At 42.3% G+C, this 25,193-nt stretch overlaps 1 protein-coding gene across 1 annotated transcript in view; it reads left to right on the top strand.

Annotated features, from left to right (window-relative positions):
* TG (thyroglobulin) overlaps positions 1 to 25,193 on the top strand; it is a 660,241-nt gene that overhangs the window by 204,219 nt on the left and 430,829 nt on the right. The window contains exons 22-26 of the mRNA XM_085604890.1: positions 2,180 to 2,350; positions 8,380 to 8,499; positions 9,616 to 9,731; positions 11,802 to 11,910; positions 21,469 to 21,666. Coding sequence (XP_085461016.1) covers positions 2,180 to 2,350; positions 8,380 to 8,499; positions 9,616 to 9,731; positions 11,802 to 11,910; positions 21,469 to 21,666 — 714 coding nt within the window. The remainder of the gene's footprint in view (positions 1 to 2,179; positions 2,351 to 8,379; positions 8,500 to 9,615; positions 9,732 to 11,801; positions 11,911 to 21,468; positions 21,667 to 25,193) is intronic.

The following is a 25,193-nucleotide window of genomic DNA, read 5'->3' as shown; positions in this document are numbered from 1 at the left end:
CTTCATAATGTGCAATAGAAGTGCTTCCAAGGATTCAAGCCTGCAACATTTGGTGAGAGAGAAATACTCCTCAGTAATCCCCTCTATGTATATTTTTAAAAAGTAAAATACAAAATGTTTTTTCACCACTTGTCCAATGACAGACTGTAAGAACAGGGTAAAGTGCTAAGAGAGGCGTTAGAGATAACTTAACTGTTACTGCATTTATCTTGGCATCAAGCCTCAAAGGCCCTACTTATTTACTGTAGAATTGATTATGGCCTTTCTACTGATCATATTTTCTTCACCACCACACCCAGTCTTGTGCGCGTGGGACTGGGCTCTTGAGGAAATTATTATTTGTATACATCTTGTTTCGAAGTTAGATGGGGCAAAGCTTCCACTCTCACAGCTATTTCAAAGAAAACTGCCTTTCAACAATGCATTGCAGTGGCCACTGTCTACACCTAGATCATCAGATGCACCTTCCTGATCCTTGTTCTGGCAGGAAATAACCTTAGGCAGACCCACCGGATAGCCCTGGAAACAAAGAGATAGCAGAGGAAAAAGTAGTAGGGGGCAGGGAGACCGCCTCATTCCACATCATCATGGACTCTGTTTCCAATAATGAGCTTTTGAATGACAAGCCAAGCAATTCTGGTTGTGGTAGTCTTGATTTCTTCCATTGAACTACGTAAAATAACACATCTGATTTTAATTGTTTTTAGGTTAAAATCTCAGGAGTAGAAAGAGTGTTTGCTCTGACGATAGGAGTTAACTTTTGAGGAGCGTTGACCTGTGGGCAGCATCCTTCCTCCATCTTGCATTCACCATTTTACTGAAAAACATTTAGTAAATAGCAAATCATGACCCTAATGACAGGTGCACTGCCAGTGTCTGGACACTCTGCACACAAGGTGTAACGATTTAACTTCATATTGTTAAAATATTTAAGTTTCTTTCTTAATGGATGTGCAATTTGTGCTCTTCTTAACTGCAAAAAATAGCCACAGAATGTTCGTAAATATCTCAAACAAACAAAAAGTAAACAAAGATAAAAAGACCACCAGCTGCCTCAAACTGGACGTATATGGGGAGGCGGGTAGGTATTTTCAATAGGTGCATCTAATGCACCCCAAAAGGTAATTGACACCAACCAAGACTTATACACAGGGAGTCAAGAAAGTCTACCCCCTTGTGACTACAGGGTGGGGAAACTAAAGGTGTGTCTATGCCATCAGGGCACATCATAGGAGTGACTCAGAGAATCCCCTATTTCGAATTAAAAGCCCCATAAACTGTTGCCAAAGAGATAGCGGAACTTTTAGGGCCAGGGAAAAGTGACAGAGATGACACAGCTGCCCAAATAGCCGGCGTTTCCGTACTTACGCCTTAACGCATCTCTGGAAACAGAATTGTGAAGCAAATTTGATTATTGAATATGTCTTACTTTGCTGAGGAAGCCCTCACATGACATCTATGATTTAGCTAACATTGTATTTTTGCTGATGTGCCATTCTTGGAGAAGTTCTTTGGTAAGTGTCCAGTTGGGAAAGCTCTGACTCCTGGAGCTCTTGATCACCCACACACGCCAGGTAGTCCTAAACCTGGAAAAACAACACAAAGTCTTATTGCAGGCCTCCATTTTTGCCCAGTCTGAGTTATGAGAGCCCGCCGATTATTTGTAGGCGACAGTGTTACTAGCTCAACTACACAACTCTGCTTAATATTCTCTCAAGCATGACTAAGTTTTGTGATAAAATAGCTGGTGATTAATACATAGAAAAGTGAAGTTGATGCGATAGGGAGAACTAGTGGGCTGTGCTTTCCTGTTCCTATTGATGGGATTCCAGATACATTTGTTCAGTCATTCCACTGCTCTGCACCGAGAACCTCCTAGCCCTCATGAGCCAGCCTGTCAACGCTTCTACTAAAGGTCCAGGCCTACTTGGAACAGAGGATTTGGGATATGTGCAAAGCAAGGCCATTGACATTGCTATAGTGAAGTTTTTAAAGAACCCAATGGCCATACCATCATGAATTCCATCATTTTATTTCCATACTGCTAGCCAGAAACCGTTACAAATCTGGCAAAGGATTTGACTTTGAAGGGTGTACTATCGTGAAATAAGGGTGCAGTAGAAAATGTGGTCTGCCTTTTATTTCAAGAGGTTCTATCTAATGTGTCTTTTTTAAACAGGCCTCACTGGCTGCCAAATGAACAACATTAGCCTAAAATGTGACGAAGATGGTCAGTATAAGCCGGCCCAGCAAGATGATGTCACAAAGGCGTATTTCTGTGCGAGTGTTACCGGCGAAAGACTGGCGTGGACAGAAACGGAAGGCCCACTTAGTGATGCACAATGCTTGTGTATGTATCTCTTAATTTCTGTGAATTTTGGGAGTGTGGACAAGTGTGTTAGTCTAGAGTGCTGGAGGCACAAGTGTACATTGCTGGGGTTTTAAAGACTACGTTCACAGGTTTCATGTGTCTCCCACTTTTAATTTATTCTATTGCTTATATAAGAGCTCTTTTGGCTAGTTGTAGAACGGGTAGTATAAGCATCAGTGCAGTAGGTTTAAATATTTTGTGCATTCAGAATATGTATGATTTCCTTAACTATCCAGAAGACTGAATGCAACACATAAATAGCAATTTCTCTTGATGTGTGCATATTTTGTTCATGAACATGACCTGCTACAGGCCCCTGGCTCTGTTTTACTTACTCTGATATCCATAAAGGACACCTACCTTTATACATTAAACTGACAAGAAGTGTTAAATGATTGTCCTCAGTAAGGGGCATATCTACAAGGCGGCAATATAAAATTATTGCCGCTTTTGCGAAAAGCAGCGATAATTTTATCACTATATCAGCAAGGTCACGCTATCGCGTGAAACCTTGCCTTAGCGCCTGAATTCCTAACGCCCATCTTCGAATCTTTAATGAGATGCAAAGTGGGCATTCCTCCCCAGGATAACGGGAGAAATGTCGCTAACCGACATTTCTCTTATTATCAAGCCTCATGCAAAGCAGCATAGCGACTAGAAAAGTAGCGATAACCTCTGTTATCGCTACTTTCCTTACACTTACTTTGAAACTGACTTAGCCATGATATCTTATGGAAGGTGGATATCATGGCTAAGTATGTGAGGCCCTATCAGCAAGCTTTCGCCAAACTTCGTGGGATTATCACTGGGTATCCAGCGATAATCGCACGTTTGGCAGTTAGCGCTAGGATTTTTATCGGTTTTGAGATAAGCACTTCTAATAGCACGCTATTGCAGCGATAAAAATTCACGCTAGCCGGCGATAATTATCCTAGCGCTAAGTGCGCTTAGCGATAATTATCGCCGGTTGTTGCTGATATGCCCCTAAAGGTTTTGTAGAAAAGAGTTGAGCCATCTCTGATCACTCACAAATGTCAAGATTTGTCCACGGTGGTGGGAGCAAAAGTGAACTCCTTGGCCATATTGTATGTAGGGTGCACTCCCTTAGTCTCAAATAGTTAGGTCTAGACTGGGTTAGTGCGCCCTACACCATGAATACACTACCACAGTTCAGCTATGAACTCTCACCTTCACTGGGGGCATCACTGAAAGGTGGACCAGCTGTTTGAAGCAGCCGGCGTGCCTTTCAGTGTGCAGGAGGCAACCATGCCTGCATTTGAAAGGGGGAAGGGATTCTCCTGGGGTCAGGTGCAATGAGTGACTGCACCTGCATGCAGAGTGATAGCTGGGGGAGGTTCATATGATTCTCTTTCTTCATTCCAAGGGATGCTATTGGGAAGGGGGGCGCACACTACCTGCACCACCTCTTTGTGGCACACAGTCAGTGCACACCCTACCCTCCTCCTTGCTTCTGCTACCATGTCTATAATACAGCACATGCTCAGTGGCAGTGTTTCTTCATTTTCACAGAGCCTCATCCCCATGCAAATGAGGGAACCCCCCTTGAGATTGTGGCAGCTAACACTTAGCACCAGACTAATCTTTATCACAGAAGAGACTTCTCAAGCATACGCAACCCCGTCTGTAACACCAAAGTGACCAGGGGGCTGTCCAAAAAGCAGACATACTTGCTTGTTGCACCCCAGGGGTAGTCAAAGATGGTTTTGTGATGCTTGAGAATGCTCCAGTAAAAGTTATTTAAAGCTTGAATTTACTATGATTTCAGTAAAGCAGTTTGTACATGTGAAATGAGATTTATTCCTAAGAGCGGAAGCTGGAATTATGTTTTTCACCACTTGAATTTAAAGTTGGTTGCAATTCTTATCCTCTGCATTTCAGTACATATCCTAGACTGCCCATTAATCAAGAGAGGCGGTTACATGTGGACATTATGTATTCAGTCCTCAGAGTAGAGTTTGCCAAAACCATAGAGGACGACTAATATGTATCTGAATCCTTCTCCTTTTGGCAAAAAGGTAATCCGAAAGATACCTGTGCAAAGACTGCATGGCTGAGGGAGCAGGCAAGAGTATCTGGGAATTATAATCATAGTAATAAGCGTTAAAATAAAAAAAGTCAAAGCAGAGAGAAAGGTGGTGTAAATAGAAAAAGAGAAGTGGATCTGCAGTGGGCTCTGGCACACTCCTGAAGTTTGAAGGATGGAAAGTGGCTCTGAACTCCTGCATCATGTAAGTGCAGTGTGGGAGAGAGGATTGCAAGTAATCTAGCATTTCAGAAAGGTTTGGGTGAAAGACTAGAAGAGAATTACACAACACTTAACATTTAAAGTAGGGTCCAGCTAAGGTGTCTTGAGAGAAATACAGAAACAAAAAAAAGGTTTTTGATAACGGAAAGCGAAAGACTGAGGTAGTGTCTTAAATAAGGTGTAGACATAATTGATGTGGGATAACTCTTTCATATGTTAAGGAATCTATCTCTTTACCCTGTTTCACTCGATGTTTTGCTCAGACCATCTAGTGTTATCCCTATATCGATGGCCTCCTTACCATGCTCGGCCATGTGCTCTGTTTAACCCCTTCACTGCAAGGCCTCCCCCCGTGCTATGCCTTTTTTGGGCTATTTGTGGTAGTTTGTACTTAGGCCCCTGTAACGTTTTGCCCACATAAGGTATCCATGCCAAATTTGTGTCCTTTTCTTCCAACATCCTAAGGATTCTAAAGGTACCCTGGGTTTGTGGATTCCCCTGGAGAGGACTGAGAATTTTAGCAAAAATACAGCTAGGTTTTTGTTTTTTAAAATAGAAAAAAAGTACTGTAGAAGAAAGCGTCTGTTTTTTCCCCTGCAAATGGTATCAACAAAGGGTTTGTGGTGCTAAAAGCACCATCTTCCTACTTTTCAGGAACAGGCAGACATTTGTCAGAAAACCAAACTTTTCTACACAGTTTTGGCATTTAGCCTATTTTTCCTATTTTTGTGCTTTCAACCTCTTTCCAGTTAATGGGTGTGAAAACAATAATGGATCCCATAAAGCTATACAGCAGACTAAATTCAGCAAAGGGTCATTTGTTTAGATTCTTCAATGTTTTTCTATAGAAATAAAAAAATATTAAAATTGAGTTGAGAAAAACTGCTGTTTTCACCTGTAACGTCTTTTAAGTATTGCAGATGTTTTAAAGCAAAACATTGTTATGTCTGCTGGACCCTTCTGGTTGCAGGGATATATAGGACGTGTACGTTCAACAAGAACCCGAGGTACCCAGAGCCAATAACTGAGCTGTGAATTGCAATGGTTTTTCATTGTGTACCGGGTATATAGCAATTCATTTGGTAAAATATAAACCTTGAAAAATAGGTAACAAGGAAATCTATGTATTTCCGAAATGGGAACGAAATAGAGTTTAGAAGCAATGGTTATTTGCACATCTCCGAAATTGTGGGTACCCGTACCAGCATGTGAATTACAGGACATTCTGTTCAGGATCACTCTGTTGAACACTTTGTCTTGATAGAAGTGATTGATAGAAGTGTCATCCCTCTGTAGTTTGCGCAGTTACTCAGTTCACCTTTCTTGGGGATCTTGATCAGATATACCTTCTTCCAGTCTGATGGCACCTTTTCTTCATCCCAAATCCTTCAAAACATGGGGTAGAGCATGTCTACTGATGTTTCAATGTCTGCCTTCAGTGCCTCTCCTGGAATGTTGTCAGGTCCTGCTGTCTTTCCAATACTCATATTGGATGGCTTGCCGTATTTCTTTGTTGGTTGGTCTTCTGCAGTTGATTGGCAAGTTCTACTCAGCTGGCTGTATGTCTGGTGGAGACTTCGTTATGTTCAGCAGTTCTTCAAAGTGCTCCACCCATCTTCATTATTGGCTTTCTTTACCCCTGATTGTCTTCCCAGTTTTTTCATTTACAGGTCTTTCTGGCTTGCTATATCTGCTGAGAATTTCCTTGTTATGTTGTACAGTTCTTTCAAGATTCCATGGCTTGCTGCTTCCTGGGCTACTGTGGCAAAACCATCAATTAATCTTTGCTTTCCTGCTCTTAAGCTTCTCTTTGTTCCCATGTTGGTTATGGTGTATTCGTCTTGATTGTTCACTTTTTCTGCTCTCGTTCGTCTGGTGTTGACTGCAGCTTTCTTTTCCCTTCTCTCTTGGATTTTGTAGAGGGTCTCGGTGGAGATCCACTCTTTATGCTGGTGTTTCTTTGGACCCAGTACCTCTTGGCAAGTTGATATCACTGTTTCTTTGATGTTCTTTCACTGGCTTTCTACTGGGCCTCTTTCATCCTCTAGTTCTTGCAGGACTTGAAACTTGTTACTGAGGGTGACTGAGTATTCTGTGCGTCTTTGCAGAGTTTGGTGTTATTTCACTGGCATTGGTTTGTCGGTTCCAGCCATGCTTTCTTCAGCTTTAGCTTTAACCTGGCCATGACAAGGTGATGGTCAGATGCCACGTCCGCTCCTCTCATCACTCTCACATCCTGCAAGGACCTCCGGAAATTCTTGGCAATGCAGGCATGGTCAATCTGATTCTCTGTTGAATGGTCTGGTGGCACCCACTTTGCTCTGTGTAATCTTTTGTGTGGGAATACAATACCGCCTATCACCAGACTGTTCAGGGTACAGAGATCTGCGAGCCTTTCACCAGTCTTGTTCATATTGCAGAGGCCGTGGCTGCCGATGACTTCTTTGTACATAGTGTTGTCGCATCCAATCTTGGCATTGAGGTCCCCCATCAGAATGGGGATGTATCTCTCAAGGCATTTCTCCAGGATGGACTAAAGTTTGTTGCAAAACTATTCTTTTCTTTTTCGGCTTTGCTGTCATTTGTAGGTGCACAGAACTGGATAAAATTCATGTTAATTCTCTTTTTCTTCATGCAGAAGGTCACTGTGATGATTCTGGGACCATGGACTTCCCTTCCAATCAGAGCCCTGTTGGCAGCTGGCATTGGCATCAGTGCTACTCCCTGAGTATGTGGGGCATCCTCTTCCTTATGTCCAGAATACGGTAGCATTCCTCCTGGAGCCAGCCTTTTCTGTCCAGACTGTGTTGGTCTGGTCTTACTGATGCAAAGCATGGCACGGTTGTATTTTTTTCATATCCACTGCCACTTGGGTTGTCTTGCCTATCTCATACGTGGGCCTCACTTTCCATGTCCCTATGGTGATGGTATTGGTTGAAAGCAGTTGGATCGACTTTGTGGCTTCCAGGGATCTTTGGCTTTCACCACAAGGCCTCATAGCACTCCGTGAAAGAGATCCCTCTCTCCCCAAGTCTGGGATGTCTTTTGGTTGACGTTTCTGTAGCTAGGAGTTTTTTACATGGTGTGGTAGCTAGCCCCATGAATAACCCTCCTCTTTTCACACCAGGACTTAGGACCGGCCATAGCGGAATTCAACTAAACTACCTGGCCTCTAAAATCATATGGCAAGTGTTCAGTGCAGCATGACACAATTCAATTTACTGGTCCACAAATGCAGCCTCAATGTGTGGTGAATCCCTACTTTGGAACTCCTTACAGGTAGATATCAGGCTTCAGTGAAAGGATGAAGGCTTTACTATTTTAGATCAGCACCAAAAGATTCCATGGGGTGTTAGGCGCTGCGTTAATACTGTCACTTACTCACCCATTTGCATCCATAAAATTGATCAATTAATTTCAAATGTTGGTGTGTCTGATCTCCCATTTGTAACAGTGTATGATGTTTTTTCACATTGTGATTTCTCGCTTCAGGTGATCCCAGTTATCATCTCTCTTCACTTTTCTTTCTATCTTACCAAAATGGGGAAGGCTCGATTTGCTAAGAGTCGAAATATATACTGTCTTTTGCAGATGTACTGTGGGCTGTATAAGGGCTTTTTTTATTATTTGCTATCGGACTTTGTTTTATGGCACTCTTCTTCTTGAAATCATCAATAGTGGAGAGTGGAGGTGTTAAATGAATATAGATTCCATTTTAAATCACCTAATTTCTTTTGTTTAGTGATGAGAAAGTTTGAGGCTGTTCCTGAATCCAAAATAATTTTCAGTGAAGAAGTCGAAGGGATCATACAATCGGACCTCTCCGTCGGAGGCAATGTTAACTTTGTGTCATGCTTCTCAAGTAAGTGGATATAAGGTGGGGCAGAAAAGTGACAGAATTAGGGTGCCTTGAGTAGATGCTATGGTCCTGGTTCCACTGTGAGTAGGGAAACAAGGTGTAATTTATACAAAATGTAAAGTATAACTGTGTGTGTGTGTGAATAATAATACATTGATGGTTCATATAGTTTATTAATTATTTTATGTCAGTAAGTCAACTAAGTGTAATTAAATATGCACCTATGGTTTTCCCATAGAATGGTGATTTATGCCCATTTGAGTGAACCTATTTTTTTTGCACTGGATTTAATCATAGATACTACCAGTAGCTATTGTGTGTCACCCTGCATCTACTTTAAAGCCCCCATGCATACTTCACAAATGACCGGATTAAAAAAAAAAAGTTTATGGCAACTTACCTTGGCTGCTTTCTGCTGCTTGGTACCTATATCATCAGTAATCCAAGGTGTGTCCTATGTATTCTGTACCAAGTTTTGAAGCGGGGCAATTGGAGTTGGTGCTGCCTGATGTAGGTTGGTGGTCTTTGTACTCCTACTTCTCTGCTATAATAAATTCTTGTTTGAAGAGCAGGTGGAATTGTTTTCAATACATTAAAAAAAATCTTTTATAAATATATTTACATTATTACTTTTTAAAACAATGCAAGTAGATGTTTTTATTTAGTTCTTCATTTAAAATAAATATATTGATTTGGATTACATTCATATTTAACATAAAAATAATGTAGTAATATAGATTTATTATGTAATAGGCTTTCCTAGCTTCCCCATTCTTTACTAAAGAGAGAACGCCAGTGATGAAGAACACCGACAATTTACAATTGTTTTGCTCCACCCCCTGTTGTAGGCGTAGAGACATATGCAAAACTTGGCTACACTTTGTAGTAGCTTTACACTTGGAGATGGTGATTACCCAAAAGTTGTAAAGTTGTTACAAAGTGTAGGAGTACATTTACACTTTGTGATTATTTATCTCCTGTTTGAATGAAAATGTTCCAAACAGCTGTCAAGGATGGAGGTGCGCGATTAGTTGAAGAAATATCTGCATGGCACTGATTTTGCTTCTCAGTTAATGCAAAGTGAACATCTCGCTGACAATTAGCTGTGGCTTCTTTCAGATTGCGCAGAAGAAGAGTCTTGCGAGTACTTCACTGTGTCTATGAAAGGTACCGAGGTACTGTGTGAGCAGTACCGAAGCGCACAGACCAACTTTAACTGCAGCACCTCAGAAAAGGTAAATATTCATGTGAAGGATATCAACAAAACTGCTGTATGTGGAGCAATAAAGGACAATAGAAAGTGAGAATTAACCATGAAGGTGCCTCAAGTGTATATGATGTGTGGATTCGTGGTGGTTTTTCAGGGCCATATTATTGAAGAGATTTATCAAATTAAGACTTATTCAAATAATTTTCTCTCAAGAACGGTGACTGGGAGTTCGAAAGATTCCACAGAACTTAGAATAAGGTCTGAAGGGGGACTCATGGGCTTTTGTGACTCAGACTTTAAATTATCAGCCCACCTCTCCGGGCCTCCCATTCCTCTTACCTGTATCGTTTGGTCATTCTGTTGTATGACACTTGTCCCAGTCCTTGTCGACTCCCTTCTAGTGGGCATCCCCAGGGTTAATTATTTTAACCTACTAGCTTAAATATATGCTTTCTGCCAGAGTGGCGCTATCTGTAGTTTAGCTTTTTCTACTACTGCTACTACTGGTTTATACCAAAAATTGCCTTTCCCAAACCCAATTCCCTTCATGAACCTGTAACTTTCTCATTGCTCTCATTCCCATAATGTCTCTGGGATCCCTCTGGCTTTAATAATTCAAATAGAAATCACTTATTTTTGGCCTTCTTTAACCCTTATCCCTTTTCTACATCTCCTGTGACCTTATTCTCATCTGATATCCTTGCTTCTCCCTCTCTATTCAAGCTCTCTGAGTGCTATTCAAAACTGAAATGCACATCTATTACAGCCACTTCATTTAGATATCAGCTTCTCAAAATCAGAAAAATCCACCCAAGGCCTGCAATTCCACACAACTATGTTCCTTCAAAAACTTACTTGTCGGGGTGAGGTACATAACTGCATTGGTTTTCCGGTCGCCCTTCCGAACTACACCTTCTCCCTCTTATGAAAGCTATCACTTAGCTCTTCAGGCTACTACTGACTGGTTTTCCCTCAGCCCATAGCAGTATGATTTAAGTTCCTCAACGTATTATTAAAACCTGAAATTCTCTCCTGACCTCCTGTAGTATCTTGGTTATAGTGCTGTTCTTGTCATTCACTGCTCCACCAGTGGAACACTGTGGAGATAATGTAATATGGCATGTTGGTCTATGAAATCCACAGGTGGAGAAGGGTCAAGCGCCTTGCTGGCTGCTCCTGGTGACGCTGCATTACTGCTGTATCACTTCTGTACTATTGATCTACAATAAATACTCCTAAAACATCCCAACCTGCCTGGAGTGATCACTACACCTCCCCATGCACTGCACACTGCCAACCTTCACCTCCTCATTGTTTCCAAACCTCGCTGTGCAAAATCTAACTTTTCCTCCTTCCACCTTTGTGGTTGCTACACTACAATGCGCTTACACTTAGGCTCTTGTTACAGATTATCCGGAATTTGATAAGGGTATACCAGGGGCTAAAATCTACATTCCAGCTGATATCCTTGCACCAAGTGTAATTTTTTCTGAGTTAGGTACCTAGAATCGGGAACATTGGGTCGTGACTAGGGGGCTCATTGTATGCTCCTCCTGTTGTACTACAATGGTTGGCCGGTGCCAGGCAGTGCTTCTGCCTGCAGACCCTGCCAGTGTAGTGGATTCATCGAGTGCACATCTGAAGTCCTGCTCCAGTGCGTCAAGGCCAGGGATCCCTGGGTACATTGTATGCGGGCCCAGGATTACCAAATTCAGAGTTTGCGGAACGTAATTTTGGACCCAGAGACCCAGAGCCACTCAATTACAAGTGGCTGAACTCTACTTGGGGTTACTGGAGTCACTGCAAACCAAACACAATCCTCTCCCTGTAAAAAAACATCCTGTTGTTGTTACCTCCACAAATATTGGTTACTGTCCCATTTATTACCTCCCAATAACCAATTCCTTTATACTGGTCAAGCATCCAATCTGTTTAGCTATTTTATGACCCTTGTTTCTATTTGAAGAATTTGTGTTTGATGTTCTCTTACAAAGAGTTAGTGTGTGTGTGTGAATAAACTCTTTTCACAGGTCACATATGTTATCCTTACAATGCTAAGTGTACTATTAATTTAATTTGATAATGTATTTTTCAGGGGGAAAACATTTTAGGAAATTCTGCTTCCATGGCTTTTGAATTCGTCAGCTGCCTGCTTAAGGTGAAAAGGAGTGACACCGACAAGATAACCGCATTCCGGAAAAAGGGTAAGTGGGCAGTGTTAGTATCATCAATACTTAAGTGGAAACATGTCCAAGATCAGTTTACCTAACCCAGCATCCTAATAGAGTACTCTAAAACTGCTGTTAAAATATGTAATACGCATTGTGTACTCTCCTTGTGAGACATTTCCCTACCAGGATCTCTCCCTCCAACAGTGCTGCTCTGTCCTTTTGTTGGTTAAAGCTCTTTAATTCTGGGTCTGAAGGCCCATTTGATTTCACTCAATGGACACCTTTCTGTTCAATCCAGACACTGTTACCCTTTCTCCAAGGCTTTACCACCACTTTGCATATATGTCAGTCTCCACTTGGTTATACCACAAGACGTTGTCTGTTATTATCCAGAACTTGGGATGTTCTCCTTCTTTCATTTATGTGAACTAAAGGACTTTGAGGCCAAAGGACTTTGAGGCCAATGCAAACCAATAGAAATGTATCTGTCAGTTTCTTTGCAATCCTTGATTTGAATTGGTCTGCCTAATCCATTTATTTGGTTTGTTGTAATGACTCTTCCAATCTCTACTTACCCAAACTTTCCTCACTCTGGATCACAGTCCAGCAGTTTCCACCGCACACACAGTTCTTTTCTAGTATCCCCCCTTTTGATCTCTCTATCTACTCCTCTACATTTGTCTCTTCCGACCTTTCTTCTAAAATCTATCTTTTCTGCTTCTTCTCTCTATGGTGGCTATCTCAATCCCTCCTGTTTCTTCCTTGCTCTTTCTTCTCTCTGACTTTACTTTCTCTTTCTTCCTCATTCCAGTCCTCCTTCGATCATTGTCTTCCTGCATCTCTTTGTCCCGCTATTATTTTCTTTAATTCTCTCTACACCATTTCTCAGTTTCAGAACTATATATATATTCATTCCTGAAAGGGAAGCCATGTAGTTACTAGGAGGCAGGGACAGTTGAAAGAACCTACATTGGGTAGGTCGTTCGACAATCTTTTTTGGAGATAGACTTGTGTGAGGACTAGACATTAGCAAGAGTGATCTGTGCTAACAAATTTGGCTAACTCCACTCAATTCATCTAAAGGTTAGACGCTGTCTATCTGTGGATGTGAGGTAAAGGAAATTCTTTGGACTGTGAAATGGAGATTGATTGGAGGGGAGGCCCTTTGAGGTTCCAGGTTCCTTTCACTCACAGTCCCACGGAGCTTGCAGCCTCTACCACAGAGCTGCGTTACTCATTCACTAACCTGTATACGCATCTCTTTAACCCATCAAGGTTTGTGTGGTGACTTATGTTTTGTACTTCTAACCTAGAGACCATGGTTCTAATTCTGGCTATGGCACTTGATCAAACATTCTGTGGTTCTGGGCAAAGTAATTCATATCCTAGTGTTTGAGATGGTAAATCTGTCTACCTTAAAAGCCAAAATGGTCCCAATAGTCATGGTTTAAACTGTTCCCCCATTCTTCACCAATCACATCCACTTCTGATCCCTGAAACCTTTCTACTACCTATGATCTAATATATGGCCTCATTAACTGCATCCAGAGTTTCTCATGCAAACGATTTAAATACAATTAAAATACATGTTTTCACTGCAAATTACTAGGATATACACATAGTGTAGTAGAAAAGGCTCACAACGTTTTTTCCTAGTAGATGGTATGATGGAGAGAGCAAGTAAATTAGCTAGCAGGCTTCTCATCTTTGCAGAAAGATATTGTGAAAAGGGGCATACTCTAAGTCTTACATGTATTTCTCAAAAGGAAAAGGATGGTTAGTTATTTACTCTATGATTCCAGCTTCATGGTAGAAGCTTAGAACTGGAACTAACATAGGCAGGATATTCTCCATATCAGCAGCTGGGTTGTTAGTCTGGAATTTGATAAATAATAATCTACGGGTAGGAGTGCAATAGACAATGCATATCTTTTCTTTATCTTTACCAAGCCCAAGTCACTACCACTCATGCAAAATTGCAATGATTCCTCGAAAAGTGGTACCATTTCTGCCACGTTGTTGGCCTTCACTCAGTAAATTTCAGATAGCCGAGCACACTTGACTCATCGCTATAGACAACTTGCACATCATAGGGCCTGGAGCTCAGTAACATGTTGATTTCTAACTTCCAAATTTGTTCACCTTCAACCTGTAGATAGTACACTAATGTTTCAGTAACACAATCTGTCTTCCCCGAGAATCCTTTTTTAAGGGTCATAGAATGAAACAGGCTTTTCATTCACTACCCCTTCCTAACAATGTATTGTGCTTCTCTAATGACCACTTTGGTCCTGATTCTGAGGTGCCCAGTAATCCTGGTTTCATCCTGTAATGTAAGTTGAATCAGAATTACAATATCCACAGTAACTCCCTGGATCTGGGCTGTATCACCCGGCCACTCCACCTGCTAAAAGTTTAGTCAAAGTCACAAGTGTCTTTATTGGGAAACAACCTTTACAACGCAACTATTACATCGCACTACACTTACAACGCAGGCATTACAACGGAACATCCTTTACAACGCATGACACTACAACGCATACCATTACAACGCATACCATTACAACGCAGACACTACATCGCATGTCACTACAACGCAGGCATTACAACGCATACCATTACAATGCATACCATTGGAGTTAGAAAAGTAATTTTTAACCCCTACACTATCCAACACTTACCCTACTGTTGCACCCCCTGGAGTTAGAATAGTAATTTTTACCCCTAAACTATCCAACACTTACCCTACTGTTGCACCCCCTGGAGTAAGAATAGTAATTTTTACCCCTATACTATCCAACACTTACCCTGCTGTTGCACCCCCTGGAGTTAGAATAGTAATTTTTACCCCTATACTATCCAACACTTACCCTACTGTTGCACCCCCTGGAGTTAGAATAGTAATGTTTAACCCTATACTATCCAACACTTACCTTAAATGCAATGTAACAGTATGCGTTGTAATGGTATGCGTTGTAAAGGTAGTATGCGATGTAATGGAATGCGTTGTAAAGGTAGTTTTTAAAAATGCGTTGTAGTGTTATGCGATGTAATGGAATGCGTTGTAGTGGATGTTGCGATGTAAAAATTGCGTAGTAAGTGCATGCGTTGTAAAAGTATGCGTTGTAACGTCATACATCCGTGTCTTTATTTGGCCAAATTAATGTGGCCATACTAACACACTGTATAAAATATATTTCACAACAATCATAGCCATGGTACAATAAAACATAAATTAATAATGATAATTTTGAAATGCCATGATATAAGATCTCCACATAGTGCAATTAAGATGCATAACTTTTCCTTATCTTCATAGCAGCAAGAATATAACTAAGTTCAGCAGAGCAAAATTCAGGCGAAGCTCAGCTCAGCTTTGGAAATAAATCAGCCCATCTCTATAAGAAATAAAGTGCTTGTGCTGAAGATTTGGATATTAAAAATGCTCTCTGCAATACAAAGTGCAAACAATAAAAAAGTGCAGGGTAGATTGGGCGGAGGCATTCTCAGATGGGGAGTGTGGATGAGAGGCAAACCACCTAGAGGGAAGGCCACTGAAAAGTGGGCCATGTTCAGTCTCAACCTGGTCAAATAAAATCTGTGCTCATAATTAGTAATCCAAGATAAATAAGGTTCCATGCCTGAGGTAGTAAAAATTTGCATGTAACTTATAACTGAGCCCATGTCGAGAGACCTCAGTATTCTAATTTCCTCTCTATGTTATTCAGAACATCGTTTAACCATTTCTTTAGTTTGTAGAACAATACTTTCAGCGAGTCAAAGAGGTGACTATGGGCCACATGTACAAATGTTTTTAGCTGTCGCAATCAGAAAGTCAGGAAGTAGGTGACCGCTAAATAGCCTTTTGATATGTAGTAACCTATTACCGTCTCACAAAATAGGGTTTGCAAATCGGTATTAGAAAGTGGCATGTCGAGGGCGTCCCATCCTAATAGCGAGTCACAGGGAGATGTATGAATGTTTTGCGACCGGAATGCGGTTGCAAAACATTCACAGTTTACAACCTACTTAACCGGTTGAGTGCTCATGACGAGCTCAGCTCGTCATGACGAGCTCAGCTCGTCATGAGTCACAGTGGAGCTATGCTCATGACGAGCTGAGCTCGTCATAACGTCCGCAGCCCGCCCACTCGCGATTAATTCCCCACCTGTGCGGGAGAATTAATGAGTGGGCAGGGTCGTGACGAGCTCAGCTCGTCATGAGCACAGCTCCACTGTGAGCCATGATGAGCTGAGCTCGTCACGAGCACAGCGGTGCCGCGGCCCCCTCCTCCCCGCCCCGCGGGGGAATTACCCCCACGGGAAAGGGGTTAACGTATGTGGTAAGCCAGTCGCAAACATGAAGGGGTTTCCAGGGGACACTGTCCATTTGTGAACGGTTGCGAAAATGTTTTTTAAGAGCAGGCAGTGGTTCCGCAGACCACTGCATACTCTTAAAAAATGAAACTGAAACTTTTCATTTTTCCTTTTGATATGCATCCCGTTTTCCTTTAAGGAAAACGGGCTACATTAAAAAAAAAATGTTGCTTAGTTTAAAAGCAAACACAGACATGGTTGTCTGCTATCCCGAGCAGGCCACCATCCCTGTGTTTTTAGAGATTCCCAATGGGTTGAAAATTATGACCTACCTCATAAATATTGGTAAGGTAAGTAGATTGTGACCCTATTATGACTTGCTAAATGTGTCTGAGACACATTAGTACATAACATTCTGCGACTGCCTAATTGCGAGTTGCAAAAGGTTGCAATTTAGAACACACAAAATGAATTAGTCGTATGTGTGGCCCCTATATCTCAAGATGTTAAAAGTATCTAACATATGTCCGCCATTGAATGGTGATCATATTGTATAGGTATAGGCATCCCTCCAACATCTGTCTTGAAAATCCTGCCTGAAGACTACTCCATAACTTTAGCCACAATAATAGAGGCGCCATACCAACTTGATCCTTCAGAAAGCTCATTTCCAATTCCAAATGTGAAATAAAACTTGAGGTAGCTTTAGGAATGGCTTAAAGCATACATCAAAGTTTATTTTCAGCTCCCTGTAATTTTGCAGGGTGAGGGTGGCCCCAGACTCCTGCCCATATGTGCTACTGGAACACACTTGCTCCTTTAGAGCTGGAGCATCTCCTTAATTGGCTTGTGGCCTAACCTTTTAGCAAATCTAAAGATCGTGTGACAGGCTGCCTTCATTTTGGTTAATTAATCTATCCAATGCCCCATTAGCATCCAAAAGAATACCTACTTAATTGAAAGAAGGTACTTTTTCATTCAATGACCGCAATATAAAAGTTTTGGGACTTTGTACATTTAGGGCCACAAGTCATTATAAAGAATTTTTGCCAATTTATTTTGAGATTTAGTTTTGACATAAAATCATTAAAATCATTTAAAAATTTCTAAAGACCATTTGCTGTCAGTGCTAAAACAAATGCATCGTCTTCATGGAGCAGCACCGGGACTGTATGGGGGACAATTATTGGTACATTTTTACTACAGGACCTTAGGAAGGTATCTAGAGAATTAATATAAAATAAAATCAGGAAGGGGGCTAGTATACACCCCTGCCTATCCCCTCTAGCAACCTTTATTCGGTGTGTACAATCCTCATACTGTGTGTAACAAACCTTTGTTGTTGTATCCTAATGCAAGCGCATTACTAGGTCCAACAAAATTGGATCGACCCCCGCCCGCTTCATTAGTTCCCACAGTCTACTGAGTCAAAAGCCCAGAAGAAGTCCATGAATGCCATATGCAAGGCAACTCTGCTGGCTTTGTCGTATTACCCCAGAATCTGGAATAGGTTGAGAGCTTGCTCCATAGTCCTTAAAGTGGGTCGGAAGCCATATTGCACTGCTGAAGATAAAGAGTTGGCCTCTGTCCACGTCTCCAATTTACCCAAGATCACCCGCCCTAAAATCTTTGCTGTGGAATCTATTAATGAGATTGGATGATAACATGCGGGTAAATTCCGCTCACCTTTTAAGATACCCATACATTTGTTTTTAAGAGGAAGATGATAATTGGTTTGGAGTCTGTTAAGTGTTTAATTTTGAGCTTGAGCCTAATTATTATACTGGGCAACTGGCACTAAATTTTTATAAAAGAAACCCAATGGCAGGATCTTTATAGGACATGGTTTTACCGTGCCAGCTCTTGCTTGTGCGGGGACTTTGCCAGCGACTGTGGGGTTACAAACATTTATAATTATGGTACCACCTGGGTATTGCCTTTTCAAAGGCCCAATGTCCCCCACAAATAGGATCTCATTAAGTCCCACTGGCGGCTCATCATATGATTCAACCAATATACCACTTTGTTCTTAAGTGCCCATGTTGATTCAGAGGAGCCAACAGGTAAAATGGGTACGTTGGCTAAAACAATTACATGATGGCAGGAGTCAGGGGGAAGGTCAATCGCTGGCAGAGAATCCGATGTTATGCGATTTCTGTCTGGCTGAATTTTGAGGCATATCGGGGAGTGGGGGCATGAGCCCCCTGCTCTCCTCCCAGAGTTTTCAAGATGGGAGCTATCTCTTGGGTTGTAGCCAAGTTCTCAATGTTGGCACCATCACTTTCCCTAATTTCCCTATTAATGGTTGCGGAGCAGATATTGTAGTGTTTGATGAGGAGTTTATACCGGCAACTATAGGTTGTTAAGTTCCGTGAACTTAAAGAGCCTCCCTCCCCAGGTTTTACCAATTTACTTAAGCTGGTCTTAATGGCAAGAATCTAGTTATAGACCATGCATAGTTTGTCATCCAAAAGATCACTGAGGCGCCCTCTTATAATGTTCCATGGATCCACGACCTAGGATGGTTGGACATTCAGGGTCAGGTTGCCTTTGTGTTACCATGGTGTGCTTGGAGGTAAACAATTTTGGTTTCTGCGTTCTTTTCCTACGTTTGGCCGCTGGCCTCGGGACAGGCAAGTTGACAGAAATTATGGTGCCATTTGCCTTATCAGCCCCATCTGCTAGTCCAGCACCAATGGAATGATTTTGACCAATACTTTCCCCTATGGACGCATCATCGTTAGTTCGAGGAGAGGATCTGTATGGCAAAGTGGGGCAAATGGGGTATAATGTCATGAGGGAGAGCCACCTCTTCACCAACTTTATTTCATTTGAGACAAGGTCCACGGCTCTCACTAAGAAACTGTCAACTGTACATGAGCGTAATTGAAGGCCTGTGGTGGTCATGGGAGTAATCGTTCTTTTCCCCATGTCAACCACAGAGGAAGGTAAAGATGGATTAAACGCACAGTACCTTATATGGAGGCAGTAAGTTATTCTAACATGCCGCAAAGAGCAGGATCCAAGGAGCTAAGAGAGTGAGCCCTGCCTCTGTCGGACTATGACGGGCTAAGAAGGGCCCGCTCATGGCCGGTGCACATGCCTGGGCACGACCCGCGCTGTGGGACACCTCTCATCTCTTTATGGTTATTCAGCTCCCAATCGGCCCCCATATGGTAGCCTGAAAAGCTGGGGGATGTAGTCCCACCCCAGCAAGTACGGCTGTTTGGCAGGGCAGAGAACAATGTCAGTGGCTTGTAAACAAGGCTCCCGAGTACGGGATGCCTCTCATCTCTCTATGGCGCTCCGGCACCCAATCAGCCCCCACGTGGTAGCCTGGAAAGTTGGGAGATGTAGTCCCACCCAGCGAATACGGCTGTTTGCCAGGGCAGAGAACAATGTCAGTGGCTGGTAAACGAGGCTCTTTAGTCTTCTGGTAAAGTACCAGGCAATGAGAATTAAGAATTATTGGGGAATTTACTGATGCCTCCAGTAATTGCTCATTACTGGACCCTAGGGGTCCCACTTTTAACCCTTCATAACTCAGGCATTTGTAACTCTGTAGGTCGGTGTTACCAGGAATTACTCTGATACACTTATATTAGGGCCCTTTATGGTTCTTTGTGTTTCCTGCTTCTTCTACACAAATGCTGAAGTATGTTTCACATCTTTTTCTGTTAATGCACAAGATTCCTGTTAGCATAGGACAAAGGAATTGGAGGAGAGGCATAAGCATAAGCACGCACTGTAAAAAACAGAAAGATTAGCAAATATGCACTAGTTGTTAAAGTGATAAATTTAGAATGTAAATGCTGGGCAAGCAAACCAAAGCATTCATTAAAGGCTCATTTTTTCCATTCATTCATCTCATTGCAAGACACTCACAAAACTAATATGTTTATTCTACTATTTGTAGATTCAACCTTGCCTCCTTACACTTAGTGCAGTGTCCTATACCCAACACTGTGAGGTTATACTAGGATTAGTGTCCTCTCCTGAATCTTGAAAACAGCGATGGATTGTGGTCTCCAGTCTGAGCCAGAACATCTTCCTCAGTACTCTGATCCATCCCTCCACCACTCTGATCCACCCCCTCGAAAAACACCTGTTTACCACCAACAACCTCTCTTTGCATCCTCCAGATTTTGGGGCGTGATGTACGTTGGTAATCGTTTGCAATTGCCAAATAGTGAATTTTTGCGAATCGCTATTTGGTAATCACTAACAACAATGTACAATCGGTCTTTGACACATTTTGCAATTCCCAGTGGGTCGCAAATAAACCTTCCTTGTTAATATTCATGAGGTAGGTTTTTGGCTTGCGACTCATTGGGAATTGCAAAACTCACAGGGATGGTGGCCTGCAGACCACCATGTCTGTGATTGCTTTTCAATAAAGCAATTTTTTTTAATGCAGCCCATTTTCTTTAAAGGAAAACCGGATGCGTTTCAAAAAGAAAAATTACAAGTTTTCTTTTCATTTTTTAGGCAAATGTGTTTACAAAAATCCACAAAGGGGAAGGGGTCTTTTGGGGAATCCTTGCCATTTGTGAATTGATTACAACCTATTTGAAGTAGGTGGTAAAATGTGAATGTTTTTCAAGCGCATTTCGGTAAAAAAATATTTGCACAGTCCACTACGATTTTTGTATTAGGAAGGATGCCTTAAACATGTCCCTTCCTAATACTGAATCGCAAACCCAATTTGCGATTCAGTAATAAGTTACTGAATCGCAAATTGGGCCTTTGTACATTGAAAAAAGCCTTTAATCATTCGCAAATGGGCCGATTCTGTGAATCGGGCGGTTTGCGAATGGCTAAAAGCTTTGTACATCTAGCCCATAGTTTCGTAGCGCCCATGCACCAGGGTACACTAACCTTGAATGTAATGCCTATTACCTTCAATGCTGGATTTAACAACCTCTCTGTGAAACCTTCTCTTGTCTTGCATAGCAGTACATTTGGTATATTCCAGCTCTGCACCTTTTAGTAAAGTGTACTGCTGAGTTATGTTCCACTTGTGGGTCTCACTCCTGCTCTGGATCACTATGCATGGTCACTCATCATCTGGATCACTCTGTGAATTTACATCACTAGCTGTAGACACCCTAAATAAGTAATTGCGTTTGTTGTCTTGATCATGTCCCCCAATGTCTTCCTCTATCATCTCAATTAAAGTATCCGACTGTAGCCTTGTTCATCTATGTACTGCAATTCAGGCACAGCTGACCTCAGTGCCACAAGTATTCATATGTATATCCATCTCTCCTCCTAGGACATGAATTTACTACCTCTGGTCTGAAGACCTTTGAGAAGACTGACTTTAAGAACTCCCGTTCTGGGGTCTACAATACCATGGCTTTCTCCGCCGCTGGCACAACTTTGACCGACGCTCACTTGTTTTGTCGTCAGACCTGTGAACGCGACTCCTGCTGCGATGGCTTCATATTGAGCCAGATCATACTCAATGGAGGTTAGAAAAAATATATATATATATTTGTAGATATTATTTGTAGCTATGCACCCCATTTTCCATATGTTATTAACATATTTCATTAAATGCGATTCTTCAGTAAGATAAAGGACAACATATAAATTACGAAGTAAGTAAAAGAAATATAGTACCACCATGCATACCAAAATATAACCTTTACATTGGCTTCTGGCGCCCACCGGTGGAGATTGCATAGCCACCTATATAGCGTCCACCTTGATTCTGGGATGAACAAGCTACAGGGTGGCTGTATGATGAATACAGTTCAAAGTGATGTTTTGTGTATAAAAGCCTGCAACACCAGCAGTTGCCTGGATCATTTATGTGAGCCTGAATTGTTAATTAAATGGGGTTTTGACTCAGCGTGTATAATGCATGCAAATAAATTCAATTTTTATTATGAAAATAAAGTGAAAATATGTTTCCTGGGGTTGATAGCAGGATATATAATTTGTTTATTCTGCCTAAACCCATCCTAAAACAGAATATCTCATAGGGCTCTTTGCTCTTTTTTCATATAGCCCGGGGGTGAACCTGTGCTGCTCTGTCAGCAGCACATTAGTGAAAGATGGGCCTGCTAATTGAAGCAGCTGGCCCATCTATCAATGTGTAGGTGGCACTTGGCCTGCACTTTCAAGGGGGACAGAGCTCACCCTGCAAGCGGTGCGGTGAAAATGCAGCCACCTGCAGGGGGATGACTGAAAGGTGGTCAAATAGACGCCATTTACGCCCTCAGAGAGTCTCCATTGAGAGGGGGGTTGCGCTGACTGCACAATTGGTTTGTGGCGAACAGGTCCTGGACCCTTGGCGTGGCTTGAAATCAAGCTTTTGGGCTTTCCACAACCGCGAACGGGCCGGTTCGCACTGAGACCATGTCAATGACAACAAAATTGTGCACGAAACTCCACCAGTCCATCTCTTTGCACCACAGCGTAGAGCAGCCTGCAGGTGACTGTTAGCGGGAAGCTCCAGCTTGCCTGTCCGCGATGCCTGGTCTGTTCTTCGCACAACACCGACTGCCACCCGTTATGCTCTCCTTGCTCCTTGTGACCCTCTTCAATACGAATGGGACTCTTGGCACAGAACTTGAGAAGGTAAACACCAGCGGGACTAAATTGGGACTGTAGCCAACCTGCGTTCCATCGCGGTGAGCCTGGATGTCTGACTTTGACCCTGTCCATTGCGACCAGCTTGCTGCGGTTGAAGCTTTATGCTTTTAGTCGCTATTTTACAGTTTTAAATATTCATAACTCAGATACTAATTGTATTTTTGTCATTTTGTGGTTTTTTTCACTGTTTTAGTGTTTGAAGTGCTGCAAAAATAGTTTACACGTTAAGCCTGACTGCTCTGTGACAAGCTACCAGGGGATCAAGCACAGGATAATTTAGGGTTGGCTTGTGTCTCACCCTGAAAAGGAAGTTGTTGCTGCTTGTCCAGAACTTACACCCCAGTCAACCAGTAACCTAATTTCTAACATTGGTGATCAGCGATGAGGATGGAACTTGTGTTTGAGCAGTGTCATACGGTGATTTGTTGTACACTACCATCCCATATCTGAGACCAATTTGAGTTTGTTTAATATTCTTTCCTACTCTACCTGACTGTTTGCATCTGTGACCTCACCTGCAAAGATGAAGTTTGAGCTTATCAACCTGGAGAACTACACTGTTGCTCAGCTCAAGACTTTTTGACAGGAGAAGGGGCTGCCCGCTAAAAGGAGCACCAAGAAGGCGTTCACTCCCTTCTATATTATGCTATGCCATTACGGAGACCAACCACATGCAACCCAGCCTTGATCTTCATTCAAAGGGAACGGTCCGGCACAAACTGCTAGGCAAGGCACCCTCTAGACAGATTCAAAAGCAATCCCAGATGCAGCCCCAGACTAGTGTGCATTCTGTTGGAGCAGGAACAAGTTTGATTTGCATATGATTGCTTCCTGTCCAGATTGATGGATGGGGCGAAAAAGTGATAGAATGGAGGGTGGCCTCAGCAAACTGCCAGTGGCTTTACTTCAACTAGGATGGTGGCTGCTGCTTGACCAGGACTCATACCCCAGTCAACCAGTAACCCAATTTCTAACAGCAGTATTCACTTTTCATTTCACCCGGATGTCTCTGGACCGCACACACCACTGCACCTCACTGTCCATGGATTTCAGAGTGTGTCAATATGACCAGTATCTCATAAAGTGCCATCCACTTCAACTTTCCTCTTTATTTCACTCCTAAGCGTAACATATCTGTAGGCTTGCGTCACATCTTCTCACCAGGTGACCACCGTCCACTGCCAAGCTCAACTGCACAAGGCTAGTGAGCCCATTCCTTGTAGCCTCTTTTACATCTGGCACCTCTCTAAACCCAGCCTCAATCTCCCTATGCAGTCTATGAGGCCTTGTGGTGTGTGATCCCGCTGCTTCTGGCAGCAAAATATATCTTGAATCTACTGTCGAGTGCCCGCTAAGATTTTTGCTCTGGATTATTATGAATTGAATTCTTTTCTGGAAACTTTTGCCCAAATAGTGGCACATAATCGCACAAGTTACTAGAGAGCACCCATGCCAGTACTCTGGTTACGTTTAATCTTTCCGCGCTAATACTTACTGTGGATCATAGGATGCTAATGGATCTCTTGCACGCTATTGGACCTCACCTAGGGGTGTTGTTCTCCAATGCTTTAATTCTTGTCTTACTGATAAAGCTTGGGGGTTTGTCTTCGTTCTAATGCGTGGCACGAAGTAATTTACGTCTGGTCCCTGGCAGGCATCCATGCTGTCACCCAGCTTGTTCAACATTGATGTTGAGACACTGACCAATCTAACCCAGTCACATGGCTTCCTTTTTACATCTTAGTGTATGATGCCGGGGGATCCCCTGCGTGGATTGAGATCAGCGTGTAATAGCGTGGAGGGTCTGTAGATGGGTCCAATACTCGGGATCTCTCCCATTTCAATTCTCCCTCAAGCACAGTCCTATCTAACAGGAAGGCTGTGGGTTTTGTATCTGGTTGTTGAAAGTTGGAATCCACTTTCTCTGTAGCAATTTAGTGTTCACCGTCACGTCTGCTTACACTCAAATATTCCACATCTGCAGCCGGTGCAAGTTTGCAAGATGGACAATGGTGTTGTTTACTGTTGTCTTTTGGGAGATTGTAAAAAAAAAACTCAGTCACAGGCTGCCGATTTATAAGTTCCACACACCACTGTTCAGAAGCGGGAGAAACAAGATTCCTCTTTTTAATTTTAACAACAGATCACAGTCCGAAAAAAGTGATTTCTGTTAGATACGAAGATCTTAAAAATACAGGAGTTGGGGAATTATAGTTATATAAGCAAGCAGGATTTAGCTATTATTTAATATCTGCTTTAATTCTTTATAAACTATTGTTCTGTAAATAAATGCAGTATGCTTTCGAGCAGTGCGCTCCCGTGCGGCGCACCGGGGGATTGCCCGGTGCCTGCTACGGCCAGTCCGGCCCTGGTGCGCTCCGTTTAGAGTGAGCCCGG

This window comes from Triturus cristatus, chromosome 5_1 (assembly GCF_964204655.1).
Source record: "Triturus cristatus chromosome 5_1, aTriCri1.1, whole genome shotgun sequence".
NCBI lineage: Eukaryota > Metazoa > Chordata > Amphibia > Caudata > Salamandridae > Triturus > Triturus cristatus.
The sequence above is the reverse complement of the archived record's forward strand: the minus strand, read 5'-3'. Positions and strand labels throughout refer to the sequence as shown.